The following is a 26,135-nucleotide window of genomic DNA, read 5'->3' as shown; positions in this document are numbered from 1 at the left end:
CCCCCCCCCCCCCCCCCCCCCCCCAGTATTTTCTTTGTTGACTTAAATTATTTTTACGACTTTAGAGAGCAACTGAAGACATTCTTCTGTGTTGAAAGCTTTGGCTAAATGCATAGTGTTCAAATTGTGTTATGGGCTGAAAAAGTTGTTTTGCAGCACAGGTTCGTCTACTGGGTTTCAGTAGAATTGTTGAGTTTCTCCAGCATTGTCTTGTTTTATTTTAGATTTCTAGCATCTGCAGCATTTTTGCTTTTATTAGTTTTGTAGTTTTTAATTCATTCAAGGGATGTGTGTATCTCTGGTCAGTGTTTATTATCCATCTCTAATTACCCAGAGGCCAGTTGAGAGTCAACCGCTTTGCTTTGGGTCTGAAGTCACATGTAGGCCAGACCAGGATAAAGATGGCACACTCCTTCCCTGGAAGATATCAGTGAACCAGATGGGGTTTCCCCCAACAATTCGTGGTCATCATGAGACTCTTATTCCCTTTTTTCAAAATTGAATTTTATCTGCTGTGGCCGGATTCAAACCCGTGTCCACAGAATATTACCTGGATTAACAGTCCAGTGATAATACCATTAGGCCATCACCTCCCACTAATTCTACTACCCCTTGTTCAACTGGGAAATCTGAAGAAGAGTCTTTGGACTTGGAGCATCAAGTCTTTCTCTCTCTCCATAAACGCTGCCATGCCTGCTGAGTTTCTTAGACATTTTCTGTTTCTATTTTAGATAATAAACTCTGTGATCAGAATTTGCATTGCAACTGTATGTTTCAGCCTTGGGATGTTTTCGGTGCACACTATGCTGAGATACAAAATTGTTGATTTTTGTGGAGCTTTCATCCTGGGGTTAAAGATGCATACTTGGACCTGCACAATTCAAATTTCCTTGTGAAATTTGAAATCAAGACAAGTGTGGTAGATGATAGTAGTTCAACAAAAATAGAATTCAGTAAAACATGATTTCTCTGATTGTTTACCTATAACCATGTGTTAAATGGGAGTAGAAATTCAGAAGATTCAGGGTTTGATTCCAAGCTCATGTTGGGCTAACTATTGTTATTCGGTGTAGTGTTTAGGTTACTGTGATTGACCTCCTTACCATCGCCCAGAAAGGGCAATCAACTAGGAGTCATTGTGTAGACATCAAGGATGAACATGATTATGCCCGGCTGTGGAACAGATTAGTGAAGATGTGGATGAGATCAAATGCAGGTTGCTGTTCGAGGAGCATATCCCAGCTATATGAAGGAAAATAATGAAAATAATAATGTGAAAAATTCACATACTTTACCAAATGAAATTTAAATTAATTGTGATGAAAATACTTTTGAATAAACTGACATTGGTGGTGCATATACTAAAATTGGAATGATACAGAGAATATTAACATGGCCCATGTGCAAGGATGACTCTCAAATTCATGAAGCAGTCCCTATTTTGGGGGCCCTCTTGTGGCGCAGTGGTAGCATCCCTACCCCTGGATCGGGAGGCCATGGTTCAAGTCCCATCTGCTCAAGAGGTGTATAAGAACATCTCTGAACAGGTTGATTAGAAAAATAAGTTAAATAATTGTTAGATTGGAATAGTAAGTATGTTGGGAATTAATTTGCATAGATGTTGTACTGCATCATCATTTTGCAATTTAAATGTAAAACTCTTGTTGCTAAAGCACACGCAATTAATAGTTTGCTTTTCAGAAATGTATTCCTGTTGGAAATTTTTCTGTACCACTCTTGGGAGTTAATCTTTCTGTCATTTGAATAATTTAATGTGATCAGCTGCTTTGTCAATTTATGGCAATTGTTTTGAAGGTATTAATTTGGGGTGCTAATTATCTTTTTAGCATATCAGCTTGTCACAAAAGAGAAAATTAAACATTCTGAAATGGCCTGACAACTTTTATGCACTTGCTAAAATAAAGTAACGTGCTTGACAAATAGAAACTGAAATTCTTTTGGAAGCCTTGCAACTGATTGCTGTTTCTTTGTATAGGAGTGATGAAGCTCACACCATGACTATGAGCTTTCCATAATGCTGTTGTGGTGGGTGACATAGGAAGTATGGACCTGACTAACGGACAGTCGAGCATGATATATTTCACAGCCACTCCTTCTGAGGTAAGTCTTCTATTTACTCCTCAAAACCTCTTTCATCCATCTTTTGTTTTCTTATTTGTTAATTTTTTGTGCTCGGAGGCAAGGAATGCGCTTTACATAATTGTACTTATTGAGAAAGGGATAGAGTTGGGCAGATTTGATGAAAGAAGTAGGTTTTTAGAAAATAAGTTTTTAAAATCAGTTCAAATGAAATTGTTGGGCTCCAGGTGGCAGTTGAATGGTGCTTGTCAATGGACATGGGCAACTAAAGTGTGGAAGGCCTGGTTACATAGCAATTATTAGGTCTATGTAAATGGGAAATAGAGAGGAGACAGTAACTGTTAAAGTCAGTGGTGTCATTATGCAACAAGATTCCAAGTTTGAAGACATTTTCTGTGACAAAACAAAGCAAAATCAATGTTGATGAAACATTACTTAATAGATGGCTAATGCTGTCATGTACAGAAAAGGTATTCCTTCTCAGTTTCTTTAAACATCCCCTTGCCGTGGTTACATTACACCATGCTGCTCTCACAGCAGAATTGTATTCTTGTTTGGAAGATCCCAAATCTTTCCCAGTATTTCAGCACGCTCTTTGCTCCCTGCTTCACTAAAGCAGGACCGCCACATTTCTTTTAAAAGCCAGTTTTCAGTGTTTAAGTCTATCGGTAGAATTTTAAGATGACTTGTGCTGGGCCGCTGCTTCCTATGACGATGATGTCACATTGACTTATTGCTGGGTGGAACTTGTGGAAGCTAAAATGCTCCATTTAACCTTAAATTAGAAGAGGCGCTTTAAAACATAGGCCTTTTAAAAAATGTATTCACAGGATATGTATGTCACTGGCTAGGCCAGCTTTGGTTGCCCATCCCTAATTGTCCAGAGACCAGTTAAGAATCAGCCACATTGCTGTGGGTCTGCAGTCACATGTGGGCCAGACCAGGTAAGGCTAGCAGTTTCATTCCAAAATAACTGCACAGAGGCTGGTTGTCCTTGCCCTGAATTAAATTGTCCCTCTTGCTTAAAGGAGGCATCTGGCCAGCATTGGTGTTTCTGCTGCCATTTCAATCCCCCACAAGGTCTGGGAATATCAGGTTTAACTTGGTGTGGAGTCTGCTCCCCATCAGCAACTCTGCTGGATTTGTTCTCATTGTTAAGTGAGCAGTGGTCCTGTAATCAATTAGGAACTGGAATAGTTTGGCATCGAGTGCTGCTGTAGGCTGCTTCTTTAAGCCTGTCTTCAACATTTGGACTGCTCTTTCCACTAGACCATTGCACGATGGATGTTATAGAGCTGTCCTTATGTGCCAAGTGCCATTCAACTTCAGGAAATACTCAAATTCCGTGCTGGTAAATGATGTCCTATTGTCCTTGACCATTATTACTGGGAGTCTGCGTATTGCAAACGATGCGTGCGGCTTCTCAATTGTCATCCCTGAGTTTGCTCAACAGGCTTTATGCACGTCCAACTCCGTTGGATGGGTATCCACATTGACCAGGAACATTGAGCCCATGAAAGGACCAGCATGGTTGACATGTAACCAAGTCCAAAGTTTACCTGGCCATTCCTGTGAATGTGCGGCTGCCGCCAGTGGCAATTTTTGCCCTTGTTGGCACTCTGGACACTGCCCCACCAATGCAGCTATACCAGCGTTCAATTCTGGCCATCATACATAGCTTTTTGCTAGATATCTTCATCTTGGAAACTCCTGGATGAACCTGGTGGAGTTCAGCCAGTATCTGGCAGCGACCTTGACTTGGGACGATCACTCTTGCTTCCCAAAGTAACATGCCGTCTTCTACACTGATCTGGTCTCGCCAAGTCCAGAAAGGTTTCAATCCTGGTTGTGATGGCCCTGTCATCTCCCCAATTACCACCCGCTGTTTTAGTTTTGCTAGGACAGGATCTTTTTGTGTCCACAGTCAGATACTGCCAGTGGTGACTGGAAGTGTGTCCAGGAGGTTTAAAACCAGAACATACCCTTCTCGGGGAGGCACCATCAGTGGAGTATCTGCCTGTGGGAGGTGGCTCAGGGCATCCACATTAGCCACTTGACTTCCTGGATGGTGTTCTAGCTTGTACTTGTATGCATTGAGAATAGGGGCCCACTTCTGAATTCTACCGGAAGCTGTGGGCGGCACCACCTTGTCTTTCAATAGCCTTTCAGGGTTTGTGACTGTTACAATGACAAATTCTTGCCTGTATAGATGCTGGTGGAACTTCCTCACACCAAAGATGACCGCCAAAACTTCTTTCTCCATCTGGGCACATTTGCATTCAGTACCAGCCAAAGTCTGGGGAGCATACAGATGTTCCTCTCTGTTGGGTCACTGGTGAGCCAACACTGCCCCGATACCGTACGGGGAGGCATCGCATGTCAGCACTACCTCTTACTTCGGATCATAGTGGGCCAACAACTTAGATGATAGCTGCTTTTTCACTCCCCTAAAGGCTACTTCTAGGCCATGTCACCATTTACAAGGTTGACCCTTTTCCAGTAGCAGGTGTAAGGGTGCCAAGGCGGAGGCAAGGTTTTGTATGAATTTTCTGTAATAATTCACTAACCCAAGGAAAGACCTAAGCCTCGGTACAGATGTGGGAGTCGGGAGTCCTTTGATTGCCCTCGTTTTATCTTCCAACGGGTGTAACCAGTTTTATCGACTCTGTAACTCAAGTAGGGTTGGGCACTTGGGCACCTGGATCACACATTTTTCCCTTCTAAACCTGCCTGGGAGAAGCATTTAAGCACAATGTCCGAGGTCTCCAAGCGCTCTTGGTTATTAGCACATCATCCAGATATATGGTGAGCTGGAGTAGCCCTTGTAAAATGTTCTTCATGGCCCACTGGAAAAGGGCGCAGGCCGACGAAAGCCCAAATGGCAGTCTCGTATATTGGTATGAACCCTTATGAATGTTAATTGTGGCGTACTCTTGGGACTTCTCGTCTAGTCACATTTGCAGTAGGCTTGGCTGCTGTCCAGCTTTGTAAAGGACAGCCCCCTGCCCCGCCAACCTTGTGCAAACGTCCTCTATGTAAGGGATTAGATGTTTATCCAGCTGCGAGAAGCAGTTTACCATTTGCTTAAAATTCTCACAAAAGTGAACTGAGCCATCAGGCTTCATAATCGATATGACTGGTGTTACCCATTCTGTAAGCTGCACTGGTTTGATGATTCCTTCGCTCTCCACCTCCTGATTTCTGCATCTGTATCTGCCTGTAAGGCAAAGGGCACTGGAAAAAAAATCGTGGAATTACTTCCTGGTCAACTTGTAAATAAGCTTTGGCCCCTTTGATAAACCCAAGCACTTCTGGAAAAGCTCATGGGTAATTCACTAGGACGTCACTGAGACAGCCATTTCTAATTGAAAAAAGTTGAGCTAATTTAGGTGAATCTTTCTCGACCAATTCCACCCCAATAGGCTTAAGCCCGAGCCTTTTACTACCATCAGTAGTAACTGTACCAACTGCTCCTAATAGGAGACCGGAACCAAACTCGTACACTTAATTGACAGCGGTTCCCCAGTGTATGTTCTCCGTCTTACTGAGGTCTTGCGCAAGCTTAAGAGTTGGAGACCCGAGCGAATCTTGTTAAACATACGTTCTGCAACCATAGATTCAGCTGCGCTGGTATTGACCTCCATGGGAACTGGGTGACCATTTAACCAAAGATTAGTTTTAATCAGTTCTGATTTGGATGTTGCTAAGCAATTTAATTGTTCCAACCCACATTTAGATGGACATTCCAGTGTGTGCTATCTACTGGGTACCGGCCCACGGGTTTTCTTACTCAAGTCAGGCCTTGTTGGACTCCTTCGCTGTCTTGAGTCTGCATACTGGCAGCAACTACAATGGCTTGCTGGCCCAGATCCTGAAGAACCTTTCGCACTTGGCTGAGGCTTGGCTTTGTTGTGGGGTTCTGCTGTGGGCTCAGGACATGCCCTGTGTGAGGCTGTGAGTGCCTACACTCAGGTGATGTTCCCTAAGCTTAGTTGGACAGGTGAGAGTGTCCATTTCCATTGGGATCCTTTATTCATCCTTGATTCATTAATAGGATGAGGACGTCACTGGCTAGGCAACATTTATTGTCTGTGCCCTGTAGTTTCCATGCTCCACTTACCACATTTCTGAATGACAAAGCTAGTTGTAGTGCCTGTTTGAAGCCCAGTTGGGCTTCAGCTAGTAGGTATGCATGGTTATGTCATTAATCCCTTGTACCAAATGGTCTCCTGGCATTTCATTCAGGGTTTACCAAAATCACATATCTCTGCCAGTCATCTTAACCACATCAAAAATCCCAATATGGTCTCCCCTGGTTCTCTAATAACCGAATAAAACCAACAGTGTCTAATAACTGAATAAAACCAATAGTGTCTCAGGATTGACACTGTTGGTTTTATTCGGTTATTAGAGAACCAACTCTTGGAAGGTTTTAGTATCTGGTGCCTCTGGGAAAGTTAAGCCCTGAGTAACAAAAAATGCTGTAGGTATGCAAGCAGTCAGAAGGATTACTCATTGCTTTTCATATGCCCCAATGTCATTCGCGTGGAAAAATATTGCTTTCTTTCCACCTATGGGGCCCAGTCTTCAATAGCAGGATCAAATGAGTCAAGCTTCCCAAATAAAGGCATGATGCCAGAAATGCTTACCCCAATCCAAGATGATTGTTGCAAGCAAATGTTCTTCAGACACATACTGTTTTCTCCTGTCACCTCTGAAATAACCGCCCAGAGACAGTATCCTTCACCAAGTTACCCATTATTTACTTGTGCACAGTACACCGGCTGTGGCCAGCCAGCTCGGAGTCAGTCGGCTGGACTAAGGAAATTCTAAATCCCCCTGTTTATATTTTTTTTAATTGGGAGATTCTAATCTCCTGGTTATATTTTTTTCTGTACCGCTACACTTCTGCCTTACAGCAGTAGTGCTTATTTTTCTCCACAGCACCCGTGCACATGCAGGCATCAGTAAAACCACAATGTGCAAGATAATTTTATTCAACATTTTCATGACCAGAAAAAAACACTCCTGTGGCCAGTGAACCAGTAACGAGCAATGCTTACGTGAAGAAAAAGTGAGGGGGAGGGCAGGGATCAAATGAAAATAAAGTTGGAGGGGGATTCCCCTGTTTATATAAATGTATATTTTTCTTTATAATTCCATACAACAGCAGTTTATTTTCCCCAGTGCCCTTGTTGTGCATGTGGAGGTGAGAGACACAATTGGGGGGGAGAAAAAACACCAAGCATGCAAATAACTTTCTGAGCGTACTACCACCAGGAAAAACACCCATGTGACCAAATAGTCAGTATCAAGCAGAGCCCCTAGGGGCAAAGCCTATGTGGGGAAAAAAAAAGTGAAGGGGAGGGTAGGGATCAAATCAAATCAAATAGAGTTGGAGGGGGATTCCCCTGTTCATATTGGTCAGCCAGGGTTTCCTGATTAGCCGAGGTTGACAACCCCAGTCAAGCACTTTGACGTCAACAAGGTCCATGAAATGCTCCATGAATGACACAGTTTTGAAGGGCATTGTGACTGATTCTGATAAACTATATGCTGAGGACACCGAGCCTATTCCTAAAACCTGAATTAGTTGTATCTGCCAAAAAATATATAATTTATAGTTTATAATCCGCTGCAATTTGCCTGTCAATTCATATTTAACTAATGTAGGTAAACAGGAGGCTGGAAGAACACAGCAAGCCAGGCATCATCTGGGGGAAAAGAGCAGTCAACATTTCGGGTATTACCCTTCTTCAGTCAAACCTTTGCTCAAACCTTATGGATGATTACTGCACTCTGGTCCTCTGGACCCCCTTACCTGCCTCACTTGCAGTCACGCCTTTCTGTCCCTGACCACTAACCACATCAGAACGCTCTATCCTAAGAGGTGTGACTGAGTCCTGGCACACTGAATTTAGATAACTTTACACAGCCCTGATGCATCTCAGTGTTGTATTTCAGCCTCCTGCTCATAAACTCAGAGTAAAGCTGCTCGAACTTCAAATGCTTAGTGCAGCTATGTTTGATATATCCTGTTATTTCTACATTCGCTAGCATGTGGCACTGGTAGTAATCTTGAGAGTAATCCTATTATCCTAAAGATTCTACTTTCTTTGTTTGCATCCTAGCTTGGGTTGTGGATGAGGTTCTAGACTTGCTCACCGAGTCAGTGTGTTTGATTGCAGACGTTTCATCATCCTGCAAGATAATATCATCAGTGTGTCTCCAGTGAAGTGTTTTTATTTATATGCCTTGGTTTGCTGGGGTGTTTGGCATTACTTCTGGTTCTGTTTTTCAGTGGTTTGTATGTCGGGTCCAATTCAATGTGTTTGTTGATGGAGTTCCGGCTGGAATGCCAGGCCTCCAGGAATTCCCTGGCATGTCTCTGTGTGGTCTTTCTGTATATGGACCAGATACTTTATTACACCAGCAACCACCCCAACACCACAAACAGAGCTGCATCAGGACGTTATTCAAGTGAGCCACAACACACTGCAGCAACCCAGAATTGCGCAAAGCAGAATAGGAACACTTAGAGTTTTTAAAAAGAATGAATACCCAAAAAGCATAATCCGCCGCTACCTCCGTGACAGACCACAACAAGAAGACATAACACAGCCAGACACACCAGTCACCCTACCATATGTCAGAGACATATCAGAGATGATCACAAGACTACTCCGACCCTCGGTATCAGAGTGGCCCACAAATCATCACCCTGCGACAGCTACTGACAAACGTAAAGGATCCCATACCCACAAGCAATAAAATTAACATAATATACAAAATGCCATGCATGGACTGTGAGAAACATTACATAGGCCACACTGGAAAAAAACTGATAATAAGGATACGTGAACACAATTAACCACCAAGAGACATGACTAATTCTCATTGGTCTCAATACACACGGACAAAGAAGGACGCAAATTCGACTGGGACAACACATCCATAATAGCACAAGCCAAACAGAGACATGCCAAGGAATTCCTGGAGGCCTGGCATTCCAACCAGAACTCCAAACACATTGAATTGGACCCAATATACAAACCACCGAAAAACAGAACTGGAAGTGATGCCAACCACCCAGCAAACCGAGGCATATAAATAACAAGCAGGACAGAACACAAACGCTTCACTGGAGGCGCACTGATGATGTTACTTGGCAGGGTAACAAAATGTTTGTGTCCTAACTCCCTATACTCAGCTTGTGGTGCGCTAACATTCTTTTACTTATGTCATTGGTACTGATATGTAACACGGCCTCTCGCTGTTCACCTCCCTTCAGACCACCCTGCAGGATCCTCGAGATGTCCTTGTCCCTGGTACCAGGGAGCTGACATACTATCCTGGAGTCTTGGAGCTGCAGAAACACCTTTCTGTTCCCCTTACTCATGAATCCCTCATCACCATAGCTCTTCATTTTTCTTCCTCCACTCTTGTGCAGGAGAGCCACCCGTCATTTTATGGAACTGGCTCCCTTCTGTTGTGCACTGAGTATTTGTCTCTTCCCAACAGTATCCAAAACAGTATGTCTGTTAGAGTCTGAGAGTCGTAGACGTCTCCTGCCTCTAGTCCTTCCTCTAATCTGCCCGGTGATTACCCATCACCTTTCTGTCTGTTCAGTCTTTACTTGCATTGTGACTGCCTCTCTGAATGTGCTGTCCATGATAATTCAGTATCACCAGTGCCCCACAGCAAGACCACCTGCAGCTCCAGCTCTGAAAGACATATAGCTAGTTGCTGCAGCTGGGCAGAGTTTCTAGACACCAGGCTACGAGGGACATTTGAAGTGTCCATCACTTTCCAAACGCAGCAGGTTGTGTAAATCGCTGGTGCAAGATCTGTGCCATGACTTCTTTTTAGGTTAAGTTGGTTAGTTACTCCTTTTTAAAGAATGCTAATTACACTAGGGACCCTTTTCCACCCCCAACACTCCCACTACAGTACAAAGTCCTTAGTCTGTTTCAACTCGCTACCAGCGCTATTGCATGATGTTCGCTGCTCTCCTATTGCGCTGCTTAATATTAAGTTCACCATCAGCTTTCAGTGCTGCTCTATACTGAGTTCACTGCTTCCCTTATTCACTGATTTATACCAATTCCTGGTCAGCTTTACAACGATGCTCACTCACTGCAAATCCCTCATTCTATTTCACAGCACTAATGACTGCCGCACACCCCTCCCCATCAACAGGCCTAAGCTGTCTTTTGCTTATCAGCCTAGCAGGCTATGATGGAAGCTTTCTTCAGAAGAGAAAGAAGAGCTAGTTCTGTAGTATCTATTGCATTTCCTAAAATTTTATGAAGTTATTAGAGAATGAAATTTTGATAGAGCTGCAACACCATTTAGGGAGCTCAATCTAGAGTCTGTTTCACTTAATATAGATTTTGTTTGATTTGATTTATTATTGTCAAGTGTACTGAGGTACAGTGAAAAATGCTGTTTCATGCTTTATTATACAAGTGCAGCAGGGTAACAGTAGAGTGCAGGATACAATGTTACAGCTGCCGAGAAGGTGCAGAGAGAGATCAACATTAACATTAAAGAGGTCCATTCAAAAGTCTGATAAAAACAGGGAAGAATGTATACAAACGTTTATATCTTCGGCCCGATGCAAGAGGGTGGAAAAGAGTATAACCTGGGTGGGAAGGGTCTTTGATTATGTTGGTTGCATTCCTCATGCAACAGGAAATATAAATGGAGTCAGTGGATGGAAGTCTGGTTTGCGTGATTGACTGGGCTGTGTTCACAACTCTGTAGTTTCTTTCAATCTTGGGAAGAGCAGTTACTGTACCACACTGTGATGCATTTAGGTAGGATGCTTCTATGATACATCTATAAAAATTAAGAGTCTTTGTGGACATGCTGAATCTTCTTAAGCTCTTGAGGAAGTAGAAACAATGCTATGCTTTCTTGACCATAGTATCAAAGTGGGTGCACCAGGACAGATTGTTGGTGATTGTCACTCCTACGAACTTGACACTGTCAACCATCTCCACCTCAGAACCATTGATGCAGACAGGGGCGTGCCCTCCACTCTGCTTCCCGAAGTCAATGACCAGCTCCTTCGTTTTGCTGACATTGATGGAGAGACTGTTGTCTTTACACCGTGCTGTTAAGCACGCTGTCTTTCCAGTATGTTGTCTCATCGTTGTTTGAGATCCAACTTACAATAGTGGTGTTGTTAATAAACTTGTAAATAGAGTTGATGTGGAATTTGACCACACAGTCTTGTGTGTATAAGGTAGATAGCAGGGGAATGAGTATGCAATCTTGTGGTGCACTGATGTTGAGGATTATCATGGAGGATGTATTGTCGCCTATCCTTACTGACTGTGGTCTGTTAGTCAGGAAGTTGAGAATCCAGTTACAGAGAGGGGAGCAGAGACCCAGGACCCAGAGTTTGTTTGGAATTATGATGTTGAAGGCGGAGCTGTAGTCAATAATGTACCGACAGTTTGCCTCATTACCTAATAACTCCAACATCAGTACTTTGTGGAGGGATTATAAAATGAGCACTGCAGCAAATCATCAAATCATCAAATTCTCTTTTGGTGGCACGTTCCAGCCTCATGCCTTCTACCATCAACGAAGAACAGCAGGATCATGAGAATATTGTTACCTGTAAGCTACCCTTTGAGGTAGCAAGCGGTTTGGGTTTGAGGATTTACTGATGGTTCATTATAATTATTTGGTTGCAGGTTGAAATTTTCAACCTATCATTCTTCTCGGAGCGTCATCACCAAAAGGACTGCAGCAATTTAATTGAAATCCTACAAGGAATACACAATAAGAAAGAGTTTTGCTAGTGTTGCCCACATTCTGAGAAACATGTATAGAATCACCACATCATATAGTTGAGCAGAATATATGTATTTGGAAAGTTGTAGCTCAACCACACTATTTCAATGTCTATCCGAGGGAGGAAAAGGAAAATTGCCAGAATAACCATATTTTTTGGTGGTCTTGTAATTTCTGCCATCTATAAACTCCAAAGTTAAAAAACTTTGCTATCTGAATCTATTCAGCATTAAATATTGCTGACGCTTAACATCCACAACAATGTCTTTGCTTAGTTATATTGTACTTGCTTTTCAGTACTTTGTATTTCAAATTCTCACTCTATCTATAGATTCCTTTGATCTTAATTTATTTCCAACTTCTGGAACCATTTCCAAACTTAATATTTCCTGTCTGTACCCTATTGTTTTCTGTTTTTGCTGTTATGCTATCCTCCAAATGACTCCTGATTATATTATTTGATGAAGGTCTGATGTCCTCAACTCATGAATGTCTTTCATTCCTGCAGCGGAGTAGCAGCTCTGAATCTCTGAGTGAGAAAGCTTCTAATGACCCTAAGAAAAGTTTTGATGCAGTGGTCTTTGATGTCCTGAAGGTGACACCAGAAGAGTTTGCTGTGAGTATAGTTGGTGATTAAGGTCTTTGCGGCAAATCTGTGGATTGTGTGTGAAATAGTGAAAAGAACAAGAGAAATTCAACAAATGTAATATCGTCGATCATTATCAATGTCATTTTGGAGTTTGGTTACATACATTGGGGTAATTTTTATGTAACAGGAAGGAAAATACACGCAGAGCTTTTAATGATTGTACTTTAAAATACATTCTGTTTCTTTGAAAATTAAATTGTCAAAATTATCCTGTTTTGGGTATTCTTCTTGGAGATATCATTAAATCAAAAGAGGTGCCTGCATCTTATATGTTAATTTGACAACTTCAGTTATTTCAGTTGAGGCAATTTGAGACCACCCTGATGGCTGACCTGGAGAAACTTGATTCTAGGGTTAGGTGGATGGTTGACAAATAAGCAAGAAATGAAGGGTGGTCTTTTCTGGGGTATCGGTTTCAAAGCAGCTCTTGTAAACATGCCCTCCCTTGAAAATGAATACAAATGATTATTTCTTGTCAGTAACTTTTATAGGTCAACTTGACAAATTGATGGAGAACTTCAGAAGAACATACGTACAGAAATAAAGCCTTAACGCTGAATTGTTAAGCTGACTGTGTTGGGTCACAGAACACCTTCAAGCTTTGTACAGATTAGAGAATACATGTTACAATTCCCTCACTTCAGTATCAATATGCCCCACATGATCTTTATTTACCCTCCACCTTTCATAGGAATTGTTAGTTATTTTTACCCAAGGCCTTTGATTGTAAGACTTCTATGCTACTAGCCTTGACATTTGAATGTCTAGGTTGGTATTTGTTTCTCTGCCCATCTATAGTTCCCACATGCTTTGATAGCTTTGCTTATTACTGACTATGTGTCTGAAGCTTTAATCCTTAAATAACTTAACCTCTTCAGTGACAAAATTGAAATGCCCTGGAAGAGAGGGCATCTTAAGTGGCAATCTTTTTATAAAAGTAAATAAATTTGGAATATTTTTGAGTCTCAGGGCATATGTTATGCACATGCGAATCCATGTGCGCGAGAGAGAAATTGGTTTTCTGTGGTGTTTACAGCAGCAGCTATTCTGTTGACAGTTCCTCTCTTTCCTGTTCAGGAGAAAACTTGCAGTGTACCCCTTTTTTGTTTTGAACAATTATTAATCATTTTCAAAACATAGAATTATAGAAGTTGATTTGAGAAATAATGAACTATAACGAGTACAGAGCTTTTGTATTACAGCACGGAAACAGACCCTTTGGTCCAACTTGTCCATGCCGACTCGATACCCTAAATAAATTTAGTCCCATTTACCAGCATTTGGCCCATATCCCTCTAAACCCTTCCAATTCGTGTACCCATCAAGATACCTTTTAAATCTTGTAATTGTACCGGCCTCCTCCACTTCCTCTGGCAGTTCATTCCATACATGCACTAAGGCCTTAATTAGCATATTGCAATTGAAATTCTTCTACAGTTGTAAGAGGCATTGCAGACTTCAGTGACACTGTTCCCAGGGACTTTTCTTGTTCATTTTCTCATCATTTTAGAGTCTTTGGAAATCTAAATTCTGCTGACATTTTTTAAACTTCATTCATGAGCTGCAGGTGCTGCCTGCCTAGGCCAGCGTTTATTATCCATTCCTTGAGAAGTTGATTGAGAAAGATTTGAGGTCCTGTGTAGTGTTATGTTCTCTTTGAAGGTGAAACTTTTGTAATTTAACTCAGATGCAAAAGTTGGTTTCATGTGCAATCACAGTGCCTTTCCAGTGCTTTTTCTATTGTCTCATTTAAGCCTTGAAGACAGCCTGGTGGTCATTGGAATTTTTCTTCGTATTTCATTCTCAAGTGCAAACTCAGATCGGGCTAGTTTCATGCAGTGAAGTTTTCGATTCTTTTTGTGAGGTGTAAAATTTTATTCTATTCTGTTGTCTTTAAATGCTCTATTACCTTGCTCTGTGGTGATACTGCATTTGTATATCTGGAAAAGTGAATGTTAGCAGGCACCTTAACCATGGAATTTCATGTGTTCTGACCTCAAGTTCAGCCACAATCTTGTTTTGAAACAAGATTGCTTGGATAGCAACTGAAAGTGGGAACCTTGACTAATATTTCCATCAGTAGCTGAGCAGCAGAATTACATTGTTGGTGTCAACTGTTTCCCCAGTTGACAACTCCTAACCTAGCACCACCCTTAGACTCTTCTTTCCAGATATTTTTGAAATAAATGTCTTGCTTGATTGGAGATGGGTTAATTTAATGTCTAAACATTAGAAAAATGCATAAAGTTTATCTTGGGAAGGCAGATGAATGAACCTGTTAAAATTAGGAACCTGTACTTTTGGGCTGCTCACAATTGGCACCTGCTTAAGGCCTCATCCCTACAGCATGACAATTTAATCGGTGGTTTAAAAAAAGCTCTTTGTCAAACATACAGCCCAGCAGATTTGTCCCTGTGGATTGTTGGACAGTGAGGGGTGTGATGTCGAGATAACAAGGTGTGGAGCTGGATGAACATAGCAGGCCAGGCAGCATCAGCGGAGCAGCAAAGCTGACGTTTCGGGTCTGGACCCTTCTTCAGAAATGGGGGAGGGGAAGGGGGCTCGGAAATTTATAGAAAGACGGGGAGGCGGTAATAGAAGGTGGATAGTAGAGCAGATAGGTGGAGAGAAGACGGACAGGTCAGGGAGGTGGAGATGAAGCTAGTAGGTGAGTGTAGGTAGGAAGTGGGGGTTAGTCAGTGAGGTGGGGAAGCAGATAGGTGGGAGAGAAGACGGACAGGTCAAGGAGGCGGGGATGAGGGGGGTGCTGGTCTTGGGATGAGGTCGTGGGTGGGGAGAGTTTGAAGCTCGTAAAGTCAACATTGAGACCATTGGGTTGTAGAGTTCCAAGGCGGAATATGAGGTGCTGTTCCTCCAGTTTTTGGGTGGCTCGCGAAACACTTCAACTCCCCCTCCCACTCCCTGGATGACATGTCCATCCTGGGCCTCCTCCAGTGTCACAACGATGCCACCCGAAAACTGGAGGAACAGCACCTCACATTCTGCCTTGGAACCCTACAACCGAATGGTCTCAATGTGAACTTTACGAGCTTCAAACTCTCCCCACCCACAACCTCATCCCAAGACCAGCACCCCCTCTCGTCCCCGCCTCCTTGACCTGTCCGTCTTCTCTTCCACCTATCTGTACCTCCCACCTCACTGACCAACCTCCACTTCCTACCTACACTCGGCTACTAGCTTCATCTCGCCTCCTTGACCTGTCCGTCTTCCCTCCCACCTAACCGCTCCTCCCTCTTCATTGACCAACCCCCAACCCAACTCCCTACCTAAACTTACCTTTACTAGCTTTATCCCCACCTCCCTGACCTGTCCGTGTTTTCTCCACCTATCTGCACTATTATCCACCTTCTGTCTCCGCCTCCCCGCCTCTCTATTTATTTCTGAGCCCCCTTCCCCTCCCCCGTTTCTGAAGAAGGGTCCAGACCCGAAACGTCAGCCTTCCTGCTCCTCTGCTCCCTAGCCTGCTGTGTTCATCCAGCTACACACCTTGTTATCTCAGACTCCAGCATCGGCAGTTCCTACTATCTCTAGGGGTGTGATGTCTCCTTTCTGAGTCTGTAGTGGCAATTGGATACTGCTGAGACTTGACTGCTTGGGTTTTGCAGCATGTGTGGCTCCTCTTCCACCTGTGTCTCAGCAGTAATGGCAGTTTAAAGTTTTTGAGAAGATTTATAACTTGGGTTGTGGATGAGGTTGTAGACTTGCTCTCCGAGTCGGTGTGTTTGATTGTAGACGTTTCGTCACCCTGCTAGGTAACATCGTCAGTGTGCCTCCGGTGAAGCGTTGGCATTCTGTCCTGCTTGTTATTTATACGCCTTGGTTTGCTGGGATGGTTGACATCACTTCCGGTTCTGTTTTTCTGTTACTTTTTCCCAGCAAATCACATTGAGGCAGGCAAAAAGCGACGAGTAATTCTTCTCACTGCTTGAGGACCCACAGCGGTTTTGGTTATTAGGAGCCTAACGTTCCCTGAGGCACCAGATACAAAAACTTTTCAAGAGTTGATGAATTTAGTTAAGGAATATTTTGACCACAGGCCTCCCCTAATTCTAAGACACTATCAATTTTATTCGCCAGTTCAAGAACCAGGGGGCTCTGTATCGGGATTTTTGACTAAGTTAAGACAACTGGCAGAGGCTTGTAATTTTGGGTTAACCCTGAATAAGATGCTGAGAAACCGTTTGGTCTGTGGGATTAATGACATAACCATGCAGAAGCACCTATTAGCTGAAGCCCACCTGGATTTCAAACAGGCACTACGACTGGCTTTGTCATTAGAAAATGTGGCAAGTGGAACACATGAGCTACAGAGTATCCCTACAGAGACACCCTCACCTATTTGACTGAGCTTGGGGAACATCGCTTGACTGCAGGTAATCACATACCCTCACGCAGGACATATCCTGAGCAGAGGGACCCTACGTCAGCCAATAGCAAAACCCCAAAACAAAGCCAAGCCTCGGCCAAATGGCTAAAATGATCTTCAGGGTCCGGGCCAGCGAGCCCAGGGTAGTTCATTTCAGCATTTCTGAAGAAGGGTCTAGGCCCGAAACGTCAGCTTTCCTGCTCCTCAGATGCTGCTTGGCCTGCTGTGCTCATCCAACTCGACACCTTGTTATTTCAATCAAAATAAATGTCTTGTCAAATGGACACACCATTCTAATGGATACCAGTCTTTAACAAGATTCACTCTGGACTCCAACCCTTGGTTTCTCAGTCCAGCCAAGGTCTTAAGCAAACTTACGTTGAAGAAACCATTACGGATTCGGGGTACAACTTCGGTTCTGGCCTCGTCTAAGAAGCAGTTGGTGCAGTTATTGCTGATTGTAGTAAAAGGCTTGGGCCCAAGCTTGATGCGGTGGAATTAGTTGAGAAAGATTCACCTAGATTAGCTCAGCATTTTTCAATTAGAATGTAGCTATCCGAGTGAAGTCGTAATTAAATATCCAGATGTTTTCAGGAAGGTCGAGGGAGTATCAAAGGAAGCAGGATCACCTTGCATGTTGACCAGGAAGCAATTCCGCTGTTCTGCATGGCCTGCCAAGTGCCGTTTGCCTTGGGTGCAAAAGTAGAGGCAGAAATCAGGAGGCTGGAAAGCGAAGGAACCATTGAACTGGTACAGTTTTTGGAATGGGCAGCACCGGTCGTAACAATGGTGAAGCCTGATGGATCGGTTTGTTTTTGTGAGGAGTTCAAGCAAATAGTAAATCGCTTCTTGCAACTGGATGAGTACCCAGTCCCTTGCATAGAGGACTTGCATGCAAAAGTTTGGGGGAGCTGTTCTTCACGAAGCTGGTCATGAGACATGTGTATCTGCAATTGTGACTAGATGAAGAGTTGCAGAAGTATGCCACAATTAATAGCTATAAGGGTTTGTACCAGTATACAAGACTGCATTTGGGGTATCATCAGCTTGCGCCCTTTTTCAGCTTTTCCAGTAGAAGATTTTACAAGGTCTACCCCAGGTTGCCGTTTATCTGGATGATGTGCTAATAACTGGGAAGACCAATAAAGAGCACTTGGAGAACTTAGACGTTGTGCTTAAATGGTTCTCCCAGGTACGCATATGCCTTAGAAGGGAAAAACGTGTGTTCCAGGCACCCCAAGTGACATACTTGGGCTGCAGAGTCGACAAGATTGGGTCACACCTGTTGGAAGATAAAGTGAGGACGATCACATCTATACTAGAGCTTAAGTCTTTCCTTGGGTTGGTGATACATAACCTGGCTTCCATCTTGGCACCCTTACACCCGCTGTTGAGAAAAGGTCAGTCTTGAAAATGGTTGCATAGTGAAGAAATAGTCTTTAGAGAAGTGAAGAAGCTGCTATCGTCGACAAAAGTGTCGGCCCACTATGATCTGAAGTGAGAGGTGGTGCTGACGTGTGATGCCTCCCTGTCTGGTATCGGAGTAGTATTGGCTCACCGGTGGCCCAATAGAGAGGAATGCCTGATAGTGTATGCTTCCAGGATTGTGCCCATATAGAAGAGGAAGGTTTCGCTGTCATCTTGGGTGTGGGCAAGTTCCACCATTATCTTTATGGACCGCAATTAGTAATAGTAGCTGACCACAAACCCCTGCTAGGGATACCTGAAGAACGCAAGGCTGTTCTGCTCATAACTTCTGGATGAATTCAGCAGTAGGCTTTTATTCTCAGCGTGTCCAATTACAAGTTGGAGCACCGTCTGAGACTCGAAGTGGCAAATGTGGATACCTTGAACCGCTTCCCTCTGGCAGATATATCACCAATGGTGTCTCCCCTGGAAGAATCTGTTCTGATATTAAACTTTCTGGACACTGTTCTGGTCACTGCTGACAATATAAAACTGTGGACGCAAAAAGACCCTATCCTGGCAAAACCAAAACAGCTGGTGGTGATGGAGGAAACAGAAGGGACAGCACAACTAAAAGTGAAATCGTTCTGGACCTGATGAGGCCACATCACCATAGAGGATGGCATATAATTATGGGGAGCAAGAGTGATTGTCCCAAATAAAGATTGCCACCAGATACTGACTGAACTCCTCCAGCGCCATCCAAGGCTTTCTAAAATGAAGATGTTGGCAAGAAGTTATGTCGTTATGTCTGGTGTCCAGGGTTGGATGCTGACATAGCTGTGTTAGTGGGGCTGTGCCCAGAGTATCAATAGGGACAAAAATTACCCGCAGCAGCTCCCCTACATTCATGGGAATCGCCAGGTAAACCCTTGATTTGGTTACACACAGTGATGCCGGTCCTTTCAAAGGCTCAATGTTTTTGGTCATTATGGATGCCCATTCAAAGTTGTTGGACGTGCATAGAGTTCATTCGCCAAACTCGAAGTTGGAAGTTGAAAAGTCGCGAGCATTGTTTGCAAGGCATGGACTTCTGAAAGTATTGGCCATGGCCAATGGGACGTCAGGTACCAGCAAGGATTTCGAATATTTTCCAAAGTTGAATGGCACTTGGCATGTTTGGACAGCTCTATACCATCCATTGTCCAATGGTCTGGTGGAAAGAGCAGTCCAAATGTTGAAGGCAGGCTCAAAGAAACAGCCTACAGCTTTACTATATATCAAACTGTCCTGGTTCCTCTTTGATTGTAGGACCACCTAGTCACACAACTAGGTCACCTAGTCACACAACAGTAGGGATAGCCCCAGCAGAGTTGCTAATGGGAAGAAGACTCTGCGCCAGCTTAAACATGATATTCGTGGACTTTGGGTTGGTGGGGTAGGTTGGGTGTTGTGAAACGGCAGCAGAAATGCCAATGCTGGCCACATACTTCCTCCAAGCAAGAGAGACAGTTTACTTCAAGGGTTGAAGTAAACACAGAAATAGCCCTGCATGGGTATGAGGTATGGTTGACGCGAGGTAGGTGAGGCGGTCTGAACAAAAACATGGATCACATGAAAGCTACTATCTCACAAACTGGACCACAGCAGAAAATACCCAAGCCCCACCTGAAGAAGCGGAGTAATTTCTTCAGAGATGCTCTGGGCGCAAGAGATGGGCTGCGGTTGGGTACATGTTGACTGTGTCTGTCTGAGTCGGAGTTGGAGGAACCGGACCTGGTGAGAAAACATCTCTGGAGAAGCTGGAAGAAAACAAAAGCACACCCCCACCCCGACTTCATCTGATGAAGGAGCAGCATTATGAAAGCTTGTGATCTGAAATAAATCTGTTGAACTGTAACCTGGTGATGTGTGACTTCTGACTATGATATCCCTGATTGGGGCTGTTAACCTGGGCCTAATTGGAAGCCATGGCTGACAGATATGAACAGGATGATAAGGCTTCTGGCCACTCTAGAGATTGGCTCTGAGCCAGCTGGTCAGAGTCCACACACTGCATGTGTAAATTAAAGGTGACAGGATACAGGCCTCCGTGGAATTATTTACCCTGAGCCATTAAAGGTCAGTGGCAACATAAATTAATTTGGAATGAGTCAGCCTCTCTCATTTATGTTGGCGTGCAGGGAGCTCACATTTAGCATTTAATCCAGCCCCATGTTTCTCTTCACATGGCAAGTGATCAAAATAAGCCCAAATATCCTCTCCCAGACTATAATTTCTTGACAAAGCATGTAATTTGGGGAATATCTTCAGTCAAAAGGTACCAACATGACATTGAGTTGTTCATATTTTGCTGCTTTTGTGAATCTAATGCAAAATATAGCGTCAGTTGTTCAGTTTGGCGTCCTAATGGAATTTCTCTTAAATGTTAACTTGAAAAAAAAAATGGCCTTAGTGGAAAACAATGAGTTTTACATTGCAGGTTGAAATGCAGCACAAACTGTTTTCCTGACTTAAACTGCAATTACTTTGTTGCACAGAAAAAAAAGTTCTGTTGCAGTTATATTTGTTATGCCATTTATGCACAGTATGTTACTCTGGTTGCAAAATGAATCAAATTCATCAATGCCAATAATGTTTCCTAATTACCCTCCCCGCTTCCATTCTCTGTAAATGTTAATAAAACATTCTATTTTGGCTACTTTGGCTATACATCGAGCAGCTGTTTTCTTCAGAGACCGTACCTTTTTAATCACAAAAATATTTTCCACTTCAGTCACCTCATTCGTTCACTTTTTGCCTAAAACCTTCTTTATAATGTGTGTGCCTGTGTATGCAGTTTTAAATTTGTGCATCAAATGTACTGATGTTTTAATTGAAAATCTGGAAGTAATTATTTTCAGTTTATCTCAAGCTGAATTGTATAACTATTGTTATTCTTTAGAAACTGACTTCTTAAAATCAAATTACTGGGGTTTTCTATAGTTCCTCCTGTTGAGGACAAAAATTTTAAGTCGTAATTTGGGATGATTAATGAACTTTGATTGTGAAAATCTAGTCCTTAAGGAGCATCTCAGGAAGTGATATCTATTAATTTAAATATTAGAACTTATTGTATAACATGTTCATGTTTGTATTTAGAGTTGGTTAAGATATTAATTAGTTGCATTGATTCTGAAAATACATGTTCACAATATTTCAGCCTTTCTTTAAGGCTTCATATTTTCACAATAGAATGCAATTAGGACATTTATTTTCACTTTTCAGTATTCAAAAAATGTGACGGTTGGCTCATTGCAAAATTTGATCTGTTTGGTTTCTTTCAGAGTCAGATAACGCTAATGGATGCACCTGTTTTTAAAGCTATTCAGCCTGAAGTAAGTTCCTTCAGATTGCTTCATAGTTTCTAGCAAAAGCAAAGTGATAATTTTGGACATCAGTATTTTTACCCATGCTTTGTTTTAACTGCTTATATTGATTATGATTGATTACTTTATTTACCTCCAACACAACTCTTTCATTCTCTTCAATTCTATCTTAGTTCCATTCTGATTTGTCCCAACACACGTGCACCACAGATGCTTAATATTGTATTTGAGTCACAACTCTGAAGCTGGTGAGGCAGACATATTTTTAAAGTTAAACATAGGTCAGATAAAAGACCTTTGGGCTGCTGCCTGAAACCTGATGTCTCAGGTAATTGATACCATAGTTTTCGTGAGTTCATCAGTAAGCTAAACAGGAGGGTATACAAAGCTTCTGGAGTCATATCTAAACTTCAGGTTAGGGATACCTATCTTTATCTGTTCTCATTTACATCATTGTTGTTGTTAGTTCCAGTCTTAATTTTAGGCATTTTACATAGGCTCATATAAATTGTGGATGCCTAAAAGCCAAGGTCCAGCTGGTTCACTTTCTGCCATCCTAATAGTCAAGTGATACAAAAACGGAGTTGCTTACTAATATGATCGTTGCTATCGTTGGTTTGACAACAGGTCAAAATATGAGGCAGAGCAAATGCACAGTAATAGAAATCTTTGAAAATAATTATTCCAATGTCATCTCTTTCTCTCAAACATGCTATTTTTGCATTATTTTCTCTTCTGATTACATCTTTGAAGAATTTTTCTTTGTAAATGTCATGATGTAAAAGCTATTCATTACCATATGGCTTGATTTCTCCTACATAAATGCAGAATGGCAAAGCCTGTTATATCCATTGCCATCACCCATGTATTGTCCCCCCTTCTGTTGCATCTCTAATGTTCTGATTTGCTGTATGCATCTACAACTTCACTCTGCTTTTGGTGACAGATTCTTTGGTGAACGTATGATATCTCAAAATTCTTCAACCTCTCCTAAAAGTGTTCTCTGTTTGTTTTTACCAGTTCATACCTTTGAATATTAATTCTCCAACTTTCCAGTTCATCTGAACCATGTCACGGCATATTGATTGATTTGTGTTTGTTTTACATTGTCTTCCCTAAATCAAGAGCATGGAAATTCATCACAGGTCTAAACTGCTGCTTTTGCACAGTTAGTGCTATATGACAGTGGGATTGAATGCCTTATTATTTATAGTTAATACACAGTATAGCTTATCCAAGGTGCATATTTAAATACACTGCAGAACATAAACCATTTTAATTTGTTAGAGAAATTGGCAACTTTAAAATTTCAAACAAAATGAATGTATTTTAAGGATTAGGTTGGCCAGTAATTTTTAGCTAATAATTCCCTGCTGGCTAATTTTTTAAGCTGTGCAAGACATAAATTCTTACTTTATCTCGTCTAGAGAAACTATTAGCATTATTATCAGTGGTAGGTAAACCTTTTAAAAGCAAAGTTTAAAGTTCAACAGTGTTGAAACAGGCCATTCGGCCCAACAAGTCCACACCGGTCTTCAGAAGAGCATCCCACCCAGAACCACCCCCACCTCGTTCCCTGCAACCCTGCATTTCCCACGGCTAACGCACCTAACCTACATATCCCTGAACGCTATGGGTAATTTAGCATGGCCAATTGACCTAACTTGCACATCTTTGGTCTGTGCAAAGAAACTGGAGCACCCTACAGGAACCCACGAAGATGGGGGGAGAACGTGCAAACTCGACACAGACAGTTGCCCAAGGCTGGAATTGAACCCAGGTCCCTGGCACTGAGACAACAGTGCTAACCTCTGAGCTACCGTCCCCGATCAAATTGAAAGGACATTGAGTCAGGTGAATTATTTGGTAAGAACGCCAGATAGAAGGAAAACTGTGTCATATTCATATGCTTAAGCGGTATATTGGTAAGGAAGGAAAACAAAAGGAGAATGTGGTATTTGTTACAACTTGGAGTGAAGAAACAAATCCAGATAAATCTGTATTTGATATTCCTGAAAATAATTTTGATAATGGCGAAGTTCTCAAAAATTGGGATAAATTATTTAGTTACCTTCCAGAGGAAAATTGAAATGGCCTGAGATAATTATTACAATCACCTGGAGAGATATGTATGAATATGCTGGGAAGTACTGACATGATTATACATGATGTAAATATAGGAAATGCTGTTCCAGTTAAGCAATACCCTTATAGACTTAATCCTCTAAATTTGGCACTTGTTTAAAGAGAGTTTAAAAGCGATATAATCAAAAGTAAGTCACAGCAAATGGTGATGGTGCCAAAACCAATGGCACCCAATGAGTGTGTTGACTACTGCAAACTCGATGCAATTGCAAAATCTGATTCATATCCCATTCCACGGCTGGAAGACTGTATTGAGAAGGTGAGACAAGCAATTTATATTTTGAAGCTGGACTTTCTCAGAGGATACTAGCAGGTACCTTTTTCTGAGAGAGTAAAGGAGATTCCAGCTTTCATGACATGGAATCGACTTTACTAGTTTAAAGTTGTGCATTTTTCATACCAATTGGCATCAGCTACGTTTCAAAGAGTAACCAATAAAGTCATTTCCGGATTACTCAATTGTGTGCTGTACATAGATGATCATGTGACTTTTAGTCACACAGGGAAGGAACATTTGGAGCATCCATCGGAATTGTTCGATCGACTTCAGAAGGCATCTCTGGTAATAAACCTGGCTAAAAGTGAGTTCGCGTAAGTCCAAGTCACGTTCCTGGGCCATATCTTTTGACGTGGACAGATGGCCCGCGGGATGTGAAAACAAAGGTTCCTGGGGAGTTTGCCATATTGTTGATGAAGAGAGGAGTACAACAATTCCTGGGACTGAGTTTTTTTTTAATTGAAAATTTGTACTAAAGTTTAGCAACATTTATGTTGCCAGTCATGTGTCTGAGGCAATTGTAAATACTGATCATAACTCCTTAACATGTTTGGAGATAAAATTTTAAGATAAAAATACCAGACTGTTTAAATGGAGTTTATTATTGCAGCCATGTAATTTGAAAATTGTACAGATGACAGGACGAGAGAATGTAGTTGCCAACACATTGTCATGACTTTGATGAAGGAAGACAAAGGTGTTTGGTGGCAGAAAAAAACACTGAAATGGACTGTAGTATTAAATGTTTGCATGTTTAGAGACAATGTAATGATGTGTATTGTAGTGTACAAATAGTGTAAGGCGAAAGCTTTTTGAAAATGAAGCCATTGTTGTGTGGTGATGGTTCATGTTTTTTAAAGCGGGGGAGGTGTGACATTACAATGGCTTTAAGAGATGCATTTTGCCTTTTGTTTTTGAAGAGAGATTTTGAGCCATAGGTAATGGGCTTTCCATTCCAAGCCACTAAAATAAACAACTTGTGAGGTTTTGGGATTTTTTAAAAGTTGGAACAGTAGAAGCACTGTGAAAGGGTGGAGTCAGGCTCCCACAGAACCAGGGTTTTAGTTTAGCTTTCACTTGTTAGGGATTTGAAGCTGGTTGTGGAAGCTGCTACATCTCACTCTCACTCTCGTTCTCTCACTCTCACTCTCGCTCTCTCACTCTCTCTGCTACAGCTAAAAGCTTGGGTTCTCTTGTCTCCTGCCAGAATCATGTGAGACAATCAGTTTTACTGACTTTGCCTTTGCCAAGGCTGTATTTATGGGATGTTCCTGTAATGTTTGCTGTTTAATAGTTAAATTTTTCTGGTAAGTATTCCAGTAGAGTTAAAATTATACCAATTCCTCTTGCTTTTGTTTGTGTTATAACTGTAGGGTAAGAATAAAGTGTGCTTTGCTTAAAACTGAGTAGTCTGACCAGTCGAATTACATCTGGAACACAGCACCTTATGCTTGCATTTAAATAAGAAAGAAGTTAGCGTCTAGGTTATCTCCTTGAAATATTTGAAGGTGGATTGGTATGGTCCATAACATCGTGGAAAACACATTTTGCTGCTGCACACTGCACAGTAGCAATGTGAAATGGCTAGTTTCACTTGTTGCTCATAGTTTTGACATCTCACCTTTTGAGGGTAATCTGAGATCGTAAACTGGGCACTTTTCAGGATTAAAACTAGGTCCATTCATGGATGTAATATACTGGAAGCAATTGGTAGCCATTATCTGCAGGATAGCTGTAATAAGCGCTATCTTGACACAGAGCTTACACAATGAGCAAATGGCTCAAGGCCTGAGATGTGCTCAATTTACCTCATGACACAGATGACTTTAATCTTAGTCTGAGATAAGATATGCACAAGCACAACTTTCAGCTGTGGTTACTGGGTATAAGCTGAAAAATGTAATTCTGAGGTAGTAGGAACTGCAGATGCTGGAGAATCTGAGATAACAAGGTGTAGAGCTGGATGAACACAGCAGGCCAAGCAGCATTAGAGCA

General features: G+C 42.1%; 1 protein-coding gene and 1 non-coding gene across 2 annotated transcripts in view; both read left to right on the top strand.

The window, feature by feature from the left end:
• The window catches only part of LOC109932195 (ras-specific guanine nucleotide-releasing factor RalGPS1-like), a 131,549-nt gene that overhangs the window by 54,524 nt on the left and 50,890 nt on the right, over positions 1 to 26,135 (top strand). The window contains exons 3-5 of the mRNA XM_048602017.1: positions 1,997 to 2,121; positions 12,416 to 12,523; positions 21,677 to 21,727. Coding sequence (XP_048457974.1) covers positions 2,065 to 2,121; positions 12,416 to 12,523; positions 21,677 to 21,727 — 216 coding nt within the window. The 5' untranslated portion in view covers positions 1,997 to 2,064. The remainder of the gene's footprint in view (positions 1 to 1,996; positions 2,122 to 12,415; positions 12,524 to 21,676; positions 21,728 to 26,135) is intronic.
• LOC125484302 lies at positions 1,341 to 1,444 on the top strand. Its single transcript, XR_007263139.1, has one exon. It is a non-coding gene; the product is annotated as a U6 spliceosomal RNA (small nuclear RNA).

This window comes from Rhincodon typus, chromosome 10 (assembly GCF_021869965.1).
Source record: "Rhincodon typus isolate 14 chromosome 10, sRhiTyp1.1, whole genome shotgun sequence".
Taxonomy (NCBI): Eukaryota; Metazoa; Chordata; class Chondrichthyes; order Orectolobiformes; family Rhincodontidae; genus Rhincodon; species Rhincodon typus.
The sequence above is the reverse complement of the archived record's forward strand: the minus strand, read 5'-3'. Positions and strand labels throughout refer to the sequence as shown.